We start from the raw sequence: 17,368 nt of genomic DNA, 5'->3' as shown, positions 1-17,368 counted from the left end.
GATTGATAAAACCATCATCTTGTGTGGGTTTATAATTCATTGGCTTGGTATACTGGTACTTTAGCATCTTATTAAGCGTCACAATGCTGGCACTCTGCTGCAGTACTCCAAGTTTCAGTAGATACCATTGGGATTTATTAAACATAGAACAACACAGCATAGAAACAGGCCCTTCGGCCCATGGTGTCTCTTCTAACTATGATGCTAACTTGAAACTAATTCCATCTGGCTGGACGTGGTCTATATCCATCCATTTCCTGCCTGTCTATGAGACAGTCTAAATGCATTTTAAACATACTTAATCGGTACTGTATGAAGTTTAAAGTTCAAACTAAATTTATTATTAAAGTATGCGTATGTCACAACATACTACCTGAGATTCATTGTTTTCGCAGGAATTCACATTAGAACAAAGAAATACAATAGAATCAATGAAAAACTAAACACAAAGATGGACAAACAAACCAATGTGCAAAAATTGGGGGTCAGAAGTTAGAGACACTGGCGATACCGAGAACATGTGTTGCAGAGTCCTTGAAAATGATCCATAGGTTGTGGAATCTGTAGTGACGTTATCTAGCCATCTATAAATGAAGACATTTAGCCAGTTTAGTGGTAGTTAATGGTTAACCAACCAGTTTACTCAGCATACCCATCTTAAACAGGTTAATACAAGGCATTTGTAGTCAACTGAAAAGACCTCTGGATTTATTTTGTGATAAAAATCACCCAAATCAAATCAGCATTCAAATGGAATGCAGACTGAGGAGAAGTTATCACTATATAACACCTGGTTGATTTAGAAGTAACCGCACACTGTTTTAAAACACTACACTGTTGATAATTCCCATATTAGCAAACTCTGCATTTACAATTGTTACGAAGGATGAACAACTCTGATGGGCAGAAGGGTGCAGAGTCGCCCATGCCCCCTCCCCTTTTGGAAAATCGCAAATCGCTATTATTTCGATGCTGCTAACAAGGAAGTAAGAGAGACAAAAGGAAATCTGCCAGGGCAGTTGTTATTGATAACAGCTCATGAAAGTTAATGAGAGAGAGGCACAGCTAAGGTGGAATGTCTCCTACTAACAAAAGAGGAGCGGAACCATTGATTTACTGCTATTGTCTTTTGGAGAAGGATTGTTTACTTGGTACTGTTCTATTCATTGAAACCCCTCAGGGGGCAACCAGAGTGGGCTGGTTTGATGGGTTACATCATCCCAACCTGATTGACACCTGAGACCCCGTGAGTGGGGATAAAAGTGAGGTCTGAGGGGTAACACCCCTCAGACGCACCAGGAGAAACGCTAGTGAGCAGCAGAAACCCACGAGACAGTGTGGGACATCGGAGACCGACTGAAAGGTCGGTAAATTTTAACTCACAGTGTTTTGTAGCGAGACCGGTGGGGGCTTGTGTGTGTGTCCACCCTTGCCTGGGTGACGAGTCCACCATGGAAGAATGGTCTAGCTAAAGGACGGAGGGGTCATACGTGAACGGCCACAACAACAACGCATCGACGGATCAAAATCGTAAAGGAAGGTTGGCAAGATAATAGCTGTTACTGTTTACACGTTTTCTCTCTCTCTCTCTCTCTCTCTCTCTCTCTCTCCAACAATTGCAACACATCGACTGACAACTACTGCAGCCTGCATGAACTGAACTGAACTTTATATTTCCATCTGACAATTCATTATCCCCTAGACAACGATAGAGCTTGTTTCATTAGTGATTACTATTATACCCGCACTTTTAGGTTTAGTATTGCTAACATATATTCTCTGTATATTCGCATTGATATTATTTTGTATATTTTTGCTAATAAATATTGCGAAAAATAGTATCACCAGACTCCAACGGACACTTCTATCTTTGCTGGTAAGACACCCAGTTACGGGGTTCGTAACACAATAAAAATGTCCCTCCCTGGATTTACTATTGAGCAATGCTATCATTAAATATAGTTACCGTGTTGGAAAATAAAACAATCCACCAGTAGGGGGAGCAGCATGGAAAGTTCCAAATCAAACTTCCTTTAGCACGTTAACTTGCACGTGCCATGGGATAATAGCAGTATAAAGGAGTTCATTTAGGAACAACTACTGTCTCTGTAAAGCTTAGATCAAATACACTAAAGGACAGCAAGCAAGCAGCAGGAACCCTTTCGATTGCTTGGCAGATCGCAACCTCCTCCTTCAGCAGAAGTGACTCCTGGCAGAATCCAGATCCGTCACTTCCCAGCTGTGTCAGAGAGGCTCCATAAACAGGGGCCAGCTAGTCAATGTACCTGCACTCGGCTGTATCCGTTTCCTAAGAAGAATTGCAAACTCATCTTGAAAGGATGGTAAACAGGACAGGCGGGGAAAGCCACCATCGAGCACATCAACAAGGGTCGCTGCCACAACTAAGCAGCGTCCACTATTGACAGCCCCCACCATCCAGGTCACGCTCTCTTCTCAATGTTGCCGTCGGGAAGGAAGTACGGGAGCCTTAGATTCCACACCACCAGGTTCAGGAACAGTTATCACCCTTCAACCATCAGCTCCTGAACCAGAGTGGATAACTTCACTCACTACAACAATGAACTGATTCCACAAACTGTGGACTTAATTTCAAGGACTCTGCAACTCCTGGTCTCAGCATTATTTATATATTTATTTTCACGTGCACTTTATTTATTGATTGATTGATTGATTGAGATCCAGTGCAGAATAGGCCCTTCTGGACCTTCGAGCCGCTCCACCCAGTAAACCCCCCCCCCACCCCCCCCACCCCCGATTTGATCCTGGCCTAATCACTGGACAATATACAATGACCAATTCACCAATCAAACGGTACATCTTTGGACTGTGGGCGGAAATCGGAGCACTCCGAGGAAACCCACACGGTCACGGGGAGAACATACAAACTCCCTTACAGGCAGCAGGGGGAATTGAACCCGGGTCCGTGGCACTGTAAGGTTCGTTTTGCACCTAGGCTGCTTGTCCGTCTTTGCTGTATGTAGTTTTTCATTGTATTTCCCAGTTCTACTTTGCATGTCTGCAAGAAAATGAATCTCAGGGATGTATATGGTAACATATAAGTACTTTGATAATAAATTTACTTTGAACTTTATAAACGACTGCTTGACTGCCAGGAGAAAGATACGCAGACCCTTGGTTCCACCTTCTTTATCTCAAGAGCACTGAACCCAATGTAGCTCGTCTGTGCTCGATAAGCTCTTTCGATCAGCAGGAAAAAAATGTTTGATGTCCTTGGCACACTTGGCTCAAACGGAAGTCGCACACAGGCATAGGGGAGAGCAGACCTTGGATACGTATAACAAGACTGACCTAATACAGAGGTTCATAAAATCACGAGAGGGATAAATAAGGTAAACAGTCAAGGTCTTGCCTCCAGGGGAATGTTTAAAAGGCATAGGGTTACTAGTGAAAGATTTTAACAAGGGGATTGAAAGGGCAACTTTTTCTAGACAAGGTGGTGGTAAGTATGTGGTATGAGCTGCCACAGGAAGTGGTAGAGGCAGGTACAATTACATTTAAAAAGTTATTTGGATAGGTACAGGGATAGGAAGGATTTAGAGAGACACGGGCAGATGGGACTAGGTTAGTTAAGGAACTTGGTCAATGTGGATGTGCTGTGCTGAAGAACTCCTCTCTCTTGTTGTATTGCTCTATGAATTTGTGCTGTAATAAGAGTCCTGGTATGGACCATCCTCGTGGAACTGCTGGGCAAACATGTTGCTAATGGAAATCACGGGTAGAGACAGTGCCTTCGTGAAAACCCTACCTCCGGCAACCTCCTATACTTACTGCCAATCAGCTTAAGAGTTCACGTAAGAACATTCAGCATCTAAAACCCTTCACACACCCTGCTGGTGTCTCCTTGGGCACCTTCAGTGCCAAGGGAATTAGTACTGCAGCTGAACTCCCTGGCTCACTTCCACTGCTGTCTGAGTAAGAGAGAGTAAAGCAGGCGATCTCAACAACTCCACTGAGGTCACCATTACCGACTGAATCGTTGGCCTAACAGCTCCCGAGATGACGAGAAAGAAAGAAGATTAGTTTTTATGTATCGCATGCACATTGAAACATACAGTGAAATGCATCTCTCTCTCACACACACAAACAGAAAATATTGGAGGAACCCAGCAGGTCAGGAAGCACCCACGGAGAGAAATGAACTGTTGACGTTTCAGGCCAAGACTCTTCCCCAGCCCTGATGAAGGGTCTCAGCCTGAAACGTCGATTGCTTATTCTTCACCATGGATGCTGCCTGACCTGCTGAGTTCCTCCAACATTTTGTGTGTGTGCGTTACTCTGGATTTCCAGCATCTGCAGAAGCTTGTGTTAGTAGAATGCACCATAGCTTGTAATGTGCTGGGGGCAATCTGCAAGTGTCACCACACTTCTGGTGTCAACATAGCATGCCCACAACTTACTAAGCCTAACCTACACATCTTATTTTGGAACGTGGGAGGAAACCCACATGGTCATGGGGAGAAGGTACAAATTCCTTACAGACAGAGGCGGGAATTGAACCCTGGAGCTCTAATAGCATTATGCTAATCACCACACTACTGTACCATCCATAGAAGCAGACTTTAAGATTACAGGGAGCTGGTAACTTCCATTGCACAAACCAGCCTTGCACTCACAGGGAACAAAGCTGATGATCTTTACCAAGATCACAGAGGTGCAAGTAGATCTTTGGGTGACATTCAGACAGTTTCTCAGAGAAGTCCGAGAAGAACCTTTGCTGCTAATGATCACATCATTAGGCCGATGAGTCCTATTCCCCTTGGCTCTGTGCTATGCTGTTGCCAGCATTCATCCAACATTACATCACCAAGAGATGTGCCAAGAGCAATCTCATCCCTTCAAAGTCACTGTCTGTGTGAAGGACAGATCAAAATCCGTGCGATGACTGGGTGGGAATACAGGAAGGCAAGAGAATATTGGCTGGGGCAAGAGGTGCAAATCTCAGTGAGGCCATAAAAACTGTTTTGGAAGCTACAATAGAATATGTAGACTCTAGACTTATTTACTAGACATGGAACATGACCATTTACAGTGCGTCTAGTTGACTGAGACCCCTGTATCAATCACATACATCACTTAGAACTGATTCTCAGCTCAGCAAAAATATATTATTTTTGTTTAGCACCATAATTGGGCAATTACCTTTGTAGTGATAAAATGAGATAAATATATTAATTTCAAAACTCTGCAAGGACCTATCGTCCTTCCCACACCAATGTTATCACTGAACTGTACGGGATTGAGACCACATTAGATTAAGAAGACCGACTCTAATGAGTGGAGTTGGGTGTCACCAATATACCACTGTAACATGAACAAAATACAGTTATTTTTCTGTTGGTATGTTAGTGACTCAGGATATTCACCATCACTGGTTCACTATACTTCGTTCTTATGTTGGACTAACATACTGACAAAACATGAACTAAATAGTTGTTGTTGCAGTGCTGGTGATTCAGAATGTAATACAGATCTGAATTTGGAGAATTAAATTTCTAATTAAAATCAGAATATTCTTTCGGTCTTTGTTGATGGTACCTTAATCTGTTTGATCTCGTACTGGATCTTCTGGATGGGATTTCCGTAGATATCGTTCCCAGAACTCACTTCTTTAGTTGAAATGACTTTTGCTCTGATCACTGGAAAAGTTAAAAAAAAAAGGAGATAAATTAATTTCCAGCAGAAATATAGTTAAAACAACAAAAATGCACCAGGAAGAGCAACTTCCGAGGTTAGAAGATTAAAGAACAGTTTTGCAGAAGATTCTACCTACATGAATAAGCAAAAGATGAACTGCTGGAGGAAATCGGTGAGACAGACAGCACTTGCGGAGAGCAATGGGTAGACAGATGAAGGGTCTTGACTGGATTCCCACAGCAATTTGTTCTTTGCTCTGGAATCCAGCATCCGTTTGCAAACGAATAAGCATTTGCTTTATAGCAATACCAAATCACTTGTGGCAACGCTTGATTTAAGGGGCAGGAGAATTGCACGTTTGGATCTTTAATATACTTCCCCGCTGAATGTATTATTTATAACGTGACGCTGTTTTCAAATTTTCAAACCACAAGTTTGATTAGAGACAGATTAGAGACAGAGTGTATCGTTTGCATTAATCATCACTTAACACTCTCTTCTCACTGCTGCCATCAGGAAGAAGATAAAAGGGCCTCGGAACTCACACCACCAGGTTCAGTAAGTTATTAACCCTCAACTATCAGGGTCTTGAACCAAAGGGGATAACTTCACTCAACTTCAGTTGCCCCATTACTGAAATGTTTCCAAAGCCAATGTACTCACTTGCAAGGACTTTTCATCTCATGTTCTTGATATTTATTGCTTATTTATTTATTATTGTTTCTTCTTTTTGTATTTTCAAAGTTTGTTGTCTTCTGCACCCTGGTTGAACACTCTAATTGGGTGATCTTTCACTGATTCTGTTATGGTTGTTATTCTTTAGATTTATTGAGTATGCCCACAAGAAAATGAATCTCAGAGTTGTATGTGGTAAATTTACTTTCAACTTTACATATCTCCACTGAAAAGGGCAATAGAAAATGTAGATTTACGAATGAAACCAAATGGATAAAACACCCCCACACATTCAGCTCTGGTTAGGGCCAAGTGGTGGACTTTAACTTCACTGGGCTTTGGAGACGTATGCAAGTTCATCCTTGATGGTAATCAAGTGAATTAGTGTAGACGGGGGCCTGACCTGACAAGATTGAGGTCAAGGGTTAAAGGGGGAGCAGTGGGGCCAGCTTGATTACCCCAGGCCTAAATCTGGAGACTAACAAATACATTTCAAGCACAATTAAATCAGTGATTTTTTTCCAGTTAGAAATCAGACTAAGCTCTTCTCCTCCCCCTATCATATAACTATGATCACTGAGAATCTTTTGGAAGATATTTGCCTTGTAGTTCACCCCAGCTGAAGTACTCAACCTGCGCAAGTCTTCAGCAATTCAGTAGCAATGAAGGAATGAATTTCTTGTCAATTGTGGCATCCGTTAGTCTCACGAGACCATGGATCTGCCCCTGGAAAGTCTTCTCCAGGGCGCAGGCCTGGGCAAGGTTGTACGGAAGACCAGCAGTTGCCCATGCAGCGAGCCTCCCCTCTCCATACCAAGGGAAGGGCAAGGGCCGATACAACTTAGCACCGGTGTCGTCGCAGGAGTTGCCAGAACGAGGTTGAAGGCAATGTCGGACTGCCTTAGGAACTCCAGCTCCGGATTTGTCCTCAGGGTTTACTCCCGAAGCCTTTCCCATGAGGGGATATGGCCACAAGGCAGCAGAGGTTTGAAATCAGAGTTTTCCCTCTCTTAGATGGGTTGCCTTCCCAGGCTGACAAGCTCCATCTACCCGAAGCACTGGTTTTAAGGCGCCAGGACCCACCTTCGCCCCTTCTCCGGTTCCGCCGGGCTTAGAGGCTAAGCCACACAAGAAGGCTGGGAGTTGGACTTGGTTGTCAGAGGCTATTTGAGGTGCACGCCGTGAGGAGCACTTTTAGGTAGTGAGAGCCTGTCCCCACTACCACTCCTCAGCTTGACAATTATGTTTCAAGATATTACCAATTAAAAAATATATTCCTGAGGAAATTTTCATTTCAGATAGAGGCCACTTGTTTTCTAAAAAATCTTCCCTAAATCCCCTAGAATTATTGTTGGATACCTCCTGATTTCCTGTTGTGTTTCTTTCGAAGTAGTACGATTTGCAAGTAAAAAATCTAAGAGGTGTCTTTCAGGTAAGCCTATAGATGATGGTAATATACTTTTCCTATCTTTGTGTCGAATAGTTGAATACAAAAATACTTGCTTGTGGGAATAAGCCAATTTACATCAATGAGGGAATTAGTCCATTTGATACCCTAATGAGTAGAATTAGAAATTAATTAATTTGCTGGCATTGGAGAGGGTCCAGGGAAGGTTAATGAGAATGATGCCATGAATGACAGGGTTAACTTACGAGGAATGTTTGATGGCTCCGGGCCTGTACTCGCTGGAGTTTAGAAGAATGGGGGAGGGGGAATTCCGATTGAAACCTTTCGAGCATTGCAAGGCCTAGATAGAGTGGATATGGAGAGGATGTTTCTCATCGTGGGTGAGTTGAGGACCAGAGGGCACAGCTTCAGAATAGAGACACATATTCATTTAGAACAGGGATGAGAAGATATTTCTTTAGCAACACACAAAAATGCTGGAGGAACAACACACACACAAAATGCTGGTAGAACACAGCAGGCTAGGCAGCATCTATAGGGAAAATGCTGGAGGAAATCAGTTCAGACAGCATCGGTGGAAATGAATAAACAGTCAATGTTTTGGGCTGAGACCCTTCTTCAGAACTGGAAAGGAAGAGAGAAGATGCCAGAAATTAGGTGGGGGAGGGGAAGGAAGATAAGTAGAAGGAGATAGGTGAAGCCAGGTGGGTAGGAAAGGCAAAGGGCTGGAGATGGAAGAATCTGACAGGAGAGGAGAATGGACCGTAGGAGAGAGTGAAGGAGGAGGTTGCCTGGGGGAGGTTATAGGTAGGTGAGAAGAGGTAAGGGGGGAGTTGCTTTAGCCAGAGGGTGGTGAATTTGTGGAATTCACTGCCATAGACAGCAGTGGGGGGCCAAGTCATAAGCGTCTTTAAAGTGGAGGTTGATTGGCTCTTGATCAGTAAAGGTATCAAAAGGTCGTGAAGAGAAGGCAAGAGAATGGGGTTGAGAGGAATAATAATCAGCCATAAAGAAAAGGCAGAGTAGACTTGATGGGCTGAATGGCCTCATTCTGCTCCTATGACCTATGGTCTTATTCTCTGTTGAAAAAGTGCAAATTGAAACACATGGCCTTCAAGACTCAAATGGGATAGCTTTTACTACACTATGAGGCTGCTCTGTTGGAGCAGTCCTTCACTGATTCTATTACAGTTATTGGATTTATTGAGTATGCCTGCAAGAAAATGAATCTCAGGATTTCATGTGGTGACATATACTGTATATATACCTTGACAATAAATTTACTTTGAACTCTCGCTCACTGCAAAGTTCAGTAGCATCTGCACTTTTGAGACTCAACAAGAGGCTTAACAGAACACCTACTATCAAAGTGCAACTAACTTAAGTGCAAAAACAACGCCAAATTTTTACACATCAAAATAGCAGGGTGCCCAAGATCTGAAATGTTCCACTTTGAGCTTGACATAAAATGGACTGGTTACGATCATCAGCTGCCTGGTAGAAAATGGATCTTGATTATACTTGGTGATGGCAGTAATTCTTTTGACTTGGTAGAACATTTTTAAATTAATTATATTTAATTTTTAATATTTTAAATTATTAAAACCAATAATAAACTTTACAATGAAGTATTCGTTTATAACCACAAGGCTTGTGTTTCTAAAATTATTATTCCCTTAGAAATATCTGTGCAAAGGGATTTTAAAGCAGTTTATAAAGTATCCTTGTATCCGGACAGACCAATCCAGTTTTAGTGGGCTGACAGGATCGAGTGGTGATGATTCAGTTTGTGGAGTCATTTTTTTGCAGATTCATACATTTTTGGACTCTGTACTTTTAAATTACTGGTATTAATGCACAGAGTACTTGATGTTGTCCACGAGAAACATTTTGGTGTTAGTACATCTGCATCTCATTTTGGTTAATGCTGCTTACCCTATTAATACAGCTTTCAGGGAGACACTGATTATCCGTTCAGCACAGTGGAAGCACGTTGTGTTGTTCATGGGAAAGATGTGACAAGCTGTAGCCACACACACACACACACACAATGCTGGAGGATCTCATCAGGGAGAAGGCTGAGGCTGTGGGGCTGTTTTGGGCTTCACGTCTGAGGACCTACTTTCATTCTAAATACCATTTGCTTACTTCTATTGTTTGCACGATTTGTTTTCTCCCCCTCCCTCTCTCTGCACATCCGGTGTTCGTTGTTTTTTTAAGTGGGTTCTTTGGGGTTTCTTGTTTTGTGGCTGCCTGTAAGGTGACGAATCTCAAGACTGTATAATGCATACATCCTTCGATAATAAGTGTGCTTTGAACTTTGCGAACGGAGTTGAGAGGGATAGTAAATCAGCCACAATGGAATGCCGCAGCAGACTCGATGGGCTGAATGGCCCTAGTTCTACTTTAACAAACTTTATGCATAATAAAAATATTTACATTCAATGCCTCCTCATTCTTTACATTCATGGTCAATGCTTTCCATACTGTCCTATTGCATTTATACACATCAATAGCACTGCTGGCATTCATCTGGCCTTCTGGGGTGGTATACTACTACAAGAATAATTGAGGGGCTTCCTCCCCCCCCCCCACCCCACCTGCCCCCTCAATCTCCAGTAGGAGAGCAACCCCATACTCTGGTCCTTCGCCACCGAGCCCTTGCGGCAGTTTGTCCAAACTTCAGTGCTTCCCTCGACATGTACTGCTGCAGCCTGGAACTTGCCAGTTGGCAGCATTCCTCCACGGAGATCTCGGTGTGCCGGCAACTTTCAGGCAGACCAGCAAGGCGTCTTCCACCGAGCTGATGATCTGCCAGCAGTACTTGATGTTTGTCTCCTTGTGAGCCCCTGGGAACAGCCCCTAAATTAGACAGACCCCTACCATACAGCTGCTCAGGGTGAAGTGCCATACGGGCCCTTTCGTCTTTCTCCACACCCTCTTGGCAAGCCCACAGACTGCAAAGTGGTGTGCTACTGTCTCTTTCCCACTACAGTCGTCCCACAGGCAGTGGATTGTGGGAGTGATGCTCGGAGGATCTGACTGGGAGGGCCTCTCTCCCCGAATGGCCCAATTCTGTTCCTGTGTCTTACGGTCCATGTTCCACACGGCACCAGAAGAGTTTCGCATAACAACTGAGTTAAGGGATCTTCATAACACCTTTTACGTTGCACTGTGGCATCCTGATAAATAAGACTTCACTAACTAGAAAATGGCTTTACTGTTCAACCGTGGAGCACAGCTAGTGAAAGAAATCTCATCTTCTCTTTGAAATATTCTCTCATTTAATCACACCTGAATATGCCAAACCCATTTTTAAGTGTGCATGTCCGAAGTTAATTGTAACAGAGTTCAGTTGCTAATCAACCACTGCTTTCCATAGGGAATTGGATAGGCATTTGAGTGATAATAATTGGCAGAGGTATGGGGAAAAATGGAGGAGTGGGCCTGACACAATTACTCCAAACCTTTAAGGACTCAATGTGCCAAATGTCTTCTGTGATCCATTCATTAAGGATCAATTGCTGCTCTCAATGCAATATTCAATGTGTTATGATGGCTATACCTTTCCTTGGGCACACCAGTGGTACGCTGCTAATATTGAGCAACGTTTCAGCAAAGTCTCCAAGAGGGGCGCAGTAGACCACGAGGAAGGCTATCAAAGCTTGCAGCGGGATCTGGACCAGCGGGAAAAACGGGCTGGAAAAAATGGCAGATGGAATTTAATACAGACAAGTGTGAGGTGTTTCACTTTTGGAAGGACCAACCAGAGTAGGGCTTATAGAAGTGCAGCAGAACAGAGAGATCTGGGAATACAGATCCATCATCAAGTGGCGTCACAGGCAGATAGAGTTGCAAAGAGAGCTTTTGGCACACTGGTTTTCACAAATTGAAGTACTGAGAACAGAAGTTGAGATGTTACGTTGAAGTTGTATGAGACGCTGGTGAGACCCAATTTGGACTATTATGTGCAGTTCTGCTCTGCATTTCCGACAGGAATTACACTGGATTCTGGTTAATTGGGACACATCAATACATTTTGGATCTACTGGACACATTGCTACCAATACAGTCTGGCTGCTTCAATTAGCCAGAGTTTCATGGAAATAGTAACAAAGGTATATATATTAAAAAAAAACAAGTTACCATTTAACTGAGCAACAAATTATTTATTTATATAAATGCTGAACACATTAGAACACTACCGATACTACTAGAGTATTATAAAATTGTGTACTAGTTCCTAATAGTTACTGACAGAGGAATCCATCCAGTGTATGCTGCCATGGTCTTTCGATTGACTAAATGATCAAAATCAGCTCAGACACCCAGTGCAGATAATGGACTGCCTTCATACAATGCTTTCAATAGCTGCAATCTTCAAATCTTCATTTTCATTGTAACATTCAAGATGATTGTTAATACCTTCAAATTCTTCATAGTTCCCAACTTGAAGTAGTGAAATGGTTTCATTTTCACTCCCAGCTGTTTCTGCTATCTAGAAGCCTGAATGCTTGAAACCGCAGTGAGCAAAACCATTGCGAATTGCCTTATTTCTTGTGAACTAACAGTGATAAAAATCACTGCCTTGTGAAGACAAACCCATGCAACTGACGCAATTTAAAAAAATGTTCCATCCAAGCACAGTGCAATATCTAATGGCCACACAAGTGCACGCAATGGACGCTAGCTAGAAACTGTTAACAGTCTCCTGACCCAATTAAGCAGCATAATGTCCCAAATAAATGAGGGGAATCCGGCTATTTTCTCAAATAGTTTTTGTTCTTTAAGAGTTGTCCCAAATAAGTGGCTGCCCTTATTAACTGATGGCCCAAATAACCAGAATCTACTGTATATCAATGAGATTGATATAATGAGAGTACAGAGAAAATATACAAGGATGTTGCTGGGACTAGAGGACCCGAGTTATAGGGGAAGTCTGAATTGGTTCAGACTTTATTCCCTGGAGCTTAAGAGAACGAGAGGAAATTTGACAGCAGCAGACAATATTATAGGGATACTGAGAGAATAAACACAAGCAGGCTTTTTCCACTGAGGTTGGGTGAGACTACAACCAGAGGTCATGGGTCAAGAGTGAAAGGTGAAATATTTAAGGGGGACATGAGAGGGAACTTCTTCACTCAAAGGGTGGTGAGAGTTGTGGAATGAGCTGCCAGTGGACGAGGTGGAAAGGGGTTCAACTGCAACATTTAAAAGAAGCTTGGACTAGTACATGGATGGGACGGGTATGGAGGGCTACGGTCCAGGTGAAAGTAAATGGGATTGAGCAGAATAATATTTGGCATGAACTAGATGGCTGAAGGGCCTGAATCTGTGCTGTAGTGCTCAACGACACAAAACTCACGCCCAATTAAAAAAAAAGTATCAAAGCAACCCAAAATGGGCACCAGTAGAATCAGAGTTAATCAAGAGCACAGTCTTAGACACGTTTAACTTGGAAGACCACAAGAGTCAAGGAAAACAGTGTCATGAATGAAGCAATGTGAATGTTAAAACCTCATTGTTTATCCAACCACAGTCCTGCCTAAAATCCATTGTAAGCCAGAATGAAGCAGCCAGATGTACTAGGATTGCTTTATACAGCTGCTGGGTGGAGATGGTCATCTTGTTGTGGTGGAGAGGCTTGTGAGTTCCTGAGCTCCCAAGAGCAATGCCATCTGCCGCCGAGTTCCTGGTCGGGTCACACGTGGCAGGAAGGTCAAAGGGGGAGGTTCTGGGGAAAGAGAGATCCAGCAGTAGATTGGTGGGAGATGATGACATCACAATGGCAGTAAAGCCAGAGGAAGGCTGCAGCAATGAAGGGTTCCAAGTCCTCCTGAACTCCATGCCACTGGACCCTGATGCGATCCATCAAGGAGTGCATGGCGGCCACCATGCATCAGCCTCCCCGCATTAAACAAAGTCACGCACAGGCATCCACAATTCACCCTACCATTCCGGTTATGTGGATCCTGGATTGGCCTCTACAGACCCCCGCCCCCCCTCCTCCCACCGAGGACCCACCAATAAACAACCCTTTAGGAGAGAATCTTACTCGACACAAGCGATCAGACTGATGAGGAGCAACGACAGGGGTGAGAAAGGTAAATCTATATGAAGAATTCCCACATTTTGCTCACTCACTGGGCTGGAAGAAGTGTGGAAACCTGCCAGATTCATGGACAATGTTTATTATACATGCAGCAACAGCAAACACCTTGCAGATTTACCCAAGCTCTAGTGGCAATAAATTCTACACCTCCATCTCTTCCCTCAATATTTCCTTTAAATCAAATGAGTTGCTCCGGGTAGCTGCCTGTGGTCTCAAAAAAGAAACACAGAATCTTCCCAAAAGAGGATATCATTCCTGAACCTTAGCTCAACACTTAGTACTGGCTGCATGGGGATTTAATCCCAATTGATCTGGCAGAATATCCCTACAATTAATAACTATAGGCTTATAACAGCAAGCTAATCTTTGGAATACTAAATATTAAATGCATAATCACCCTTTTGATTTTCTTTTTGCAAAAAGAATGTGACAGACTTAGTAGCAAACCTGAAACCTACAAGAGTAATTAGCAAATTAAGAAAGATTCAAAATCTGTTCCAAGTAAGACTCAATACTTACACCACCAGGTTCAAGAACAGTTACTAGCCCACAACCACCAGGCTCCTGAACAAAAGGGGATAACCACACTCACTTGCCCATCCATTGAGATGTTCCCACAACCAATGATCTCACTTTAAGGACTCTGCCTCATTATCTAATATTCACATTACTTATTGCTATTTATTTATATTAGCATTTGCAAAGTTTGTTGTCTTCTGCACTCTGGTTGATCTTTCATTGATCCTGTTAGAGTTACTATTTCATAGATTTGCTGAGTATGCCCACAGGAAAACGAATCTCAGAGTTGTACACAGTGACATATGTTTACTTTGATAATAAAATTTTAATTTGAACTTTGAGGTCTGATGACCTGACAGACACTTGAAGACATGATGTTGAAATCAAGCAAGAGGACGCTTTTGTGAGACACTAATACTGACACAAAGTTCAAAGTAAACTTTATTTTCAAATTACATACATGTGACCATATACAACCCTGAGATTCATTTTCTTGCAGACATATTTAATAAATCCATCGAATAATAAATACAGCAGAATCAATTAAAGAATGCACCAACTTGGACGCTCAACCAGTGTGCAAAAGACAAAAAACTGGGCAAATACAAAAAAAAAACAATAAAAAATAAATAAGCAACAAATATCAAGAACATGAGAGGAAGAGTCCTTGATAGCGAGTTCAGAGGTTGTGGGAACATTTCAATGATAGGACAAGTGAAGTTGAGTGAAGTTATGCCCTTTCGTTCAAGAGCCTGATGGTTGGGGTTAATAACTGTCCCTGAACCTGGTGGTGTGAGTCCTGAGGCTCTTGTACCTTCTTCCTGTTAGCAGCAGTGAGAAGAGAGCACGTCCTGGGTGGGGAGCATCCACCCTGCATCCCCTGATGATGGATGCTGCCTTTTTGCAACAGCGTTCCATGTCGATAAGCCCAATTGTGGGGAGGGATTACCCGTGATGGGCTGGGCCGTATTCACTGCTTTTTGGCATGATTTTCCCTTCAAGGGCATTGGTGTTTCCATACAAGGCTGTGATGCAGCCAGTCAATATATTCTCCACTACACACCTATAGAAGTTCGTCAAAGTTTTAGATATTATGCCGAATAATATCTATATTATGATGATGATGATTATTATCTATATCTATATTAATAATATGCCGAATAAACCAAACTCGATGCAAATTCCATATTAAAATATGTATATTAGTAATGATATATAATCATTCTTCTTCAGGATTTTAAATTTAGGGCAACATCTTTGACATTAAAATGCATTTAGCTCTTACGCTAGAGATCTTAGAATTGTAACCAAAAGATTAAACCAATGTTTTGAATCTATCGACTGTTCAAAGTGTAGATGTTTCATTGTTTCAAGTAGTTTACGAAAATATGAAAATAAAACTAAGTTGCTGAAATCACCAAACCTAAAAATTAAATCAAATACATTGTGCAAAGTTTACAAAAGAGATGCTGGAAATCCAGAGCAACACACACAAAATGCTGGAGGAACTCAGCAGGTCAGGCAGCATCTGTAAGTGAGGAATAAACAGTCAATGTTTCAGGTTGAGACCCTTATCAGGACTGGAAAGGAAGGGGGAAAGAAGCAAGATCAGGGAAGAAACCCCTCCACCTTCGTATTCTGGCGTTATCCCTTTTAAATCCACTCTAAGAAAAAATTTAGCACGTATACACTTCTTCCACATAACTTATTATAATGGGACCTTGGGATCAATGATGGGATTAATGATGGGATCACAGAAGATATTGAACTGGAATTGCTGCCAACTCTTTCACATGCGGCAATGTTCCTTTAATTTAAAACCAATATTATTATTTAAATTCAAGAATAATGAATTGCAGAATTTTGAGTGCAACTTCCTACTGTTTCCAACAATAATATGCTTTCTTGACCTACTGCATTAATAAAAGTAATGTATCGTGGAATGAACTGTGTGATCACTATTTTTCAAAATGTGTATTTTGGTCAACGTTCTTCAAATAGTAACCAGGACGTGGGGGGGGGGGGGAAATATATATTTTTTTCAAATTGTTCACCCCCTCGACCCCAGCCCATCCCTTCAGAGACCAAGTATGACTCATTCCTTCTGAAGGAATGACACTGCGTTTCTGGGCATGGCTCCAGGTGGCGGGAACAAATTCTCGCTGTTAATTTATTGCACAGGTGCCCAAGGGGCTTCCCTCAACCTGGCTGTCAAGCAGGACGTGAAATTTCCATTGTACGCTTTGGGAAAGATCCAGAAACCTGGTGATTTTGCAAACCTTTTTATGTCTGATATCTTGTAATGAGCAAAAATCCAGATTCCAACACTTCTCATCAACTCCATCACAGATGATCCCAAACCCAGGTGTGAGAGGAGAAGGGCGGGGCGTGGGGCTAGCAACCCTGTCTTGTAAAAACCCAACAGAAGCTCCAAAGGCCTTATCCTTGGGAGAAGAAGGATCCTTGCCTGGAGGGTATATAAAGTCACGTGGTGAAAGCAGAAGAGAAAGGGCCTGATCAACCTTCAGCCCAGGACAGAGGTCTCTGACGAGCTGCTATTAGCAGCCCATGCCCAGCAGGGGTGATGGACTTACAAAGAAGTCAGCCACTTCTCATTATAAAGCAGGAGGTTCCAACTGGAAGAGTGAAATTGTATTTCAATTTTCTTACTATTTATTTTGGTAAAAAAATCTTTCAGCTTAAGTACCATGAGCTGCAAGGTGAAACAGTTGCTACCACTTTCCTGATGGCAGAGACTGAAAGTTCGTTTTAAAAAGAGTGTATCAATCAGACATGAATCAGACCAGGAGATCAGAAACAGGTTTCTCCTAATTACCACTGTATCAGACTCCTCAGGACATCTAGGGATCATCAATAAACGATGCCCTAGCAGCAGAGGTTCCAAACAGAAACAATCCCCACAGCTTATTTCCTAATGGAATCACGGGCAGTTACAAAACCTGTAGTACAAAGAACCT

At 42.5% G+C, this 17,368-nt stretch overlaps 1 protein-coding gene across 1 annotated transcript in view; it reads right to left on the bottom strand.

Moving 5' to 3' along the window:
- The window catches only part of timp2a (TIMP metallopeptidase inhibitor 2a), an 89,318-nt gene that overhangs the window by 20,464 nt on the left and 51,486 nt on the right, over positions 1-17,368 (bottom strand). Inside the window, exon 2 of the mRNA XM_073026244.1 lies at positions 5,578-5,678. Coding sequence (XP_072882345.1) covers positions 5,578-5,678 — 101 coding nt within the window. The remainder of the gene's footprint in view (positions 1-5,577; positions 5,679-17,368) is intronic.

This window comes from Hemitrygon akajei, chromosome 22 (genome assembly GCF_048418815.1).
Source record: "Hemitrygon akajei chromosome 22, sHemAka1.3, whole genome shotgun sequence".
NCBI lineage: Eukaryota > Metazoa > Chordata > Chondrichthyes > Myliobatiformes > Dasyatidae > Hemitrygon > Hemitrygon akajei.
Note: the sequence above shows the minus strand (reverse complement) of the source record. Positions and strands in the feature narration are given on the sequence as shown.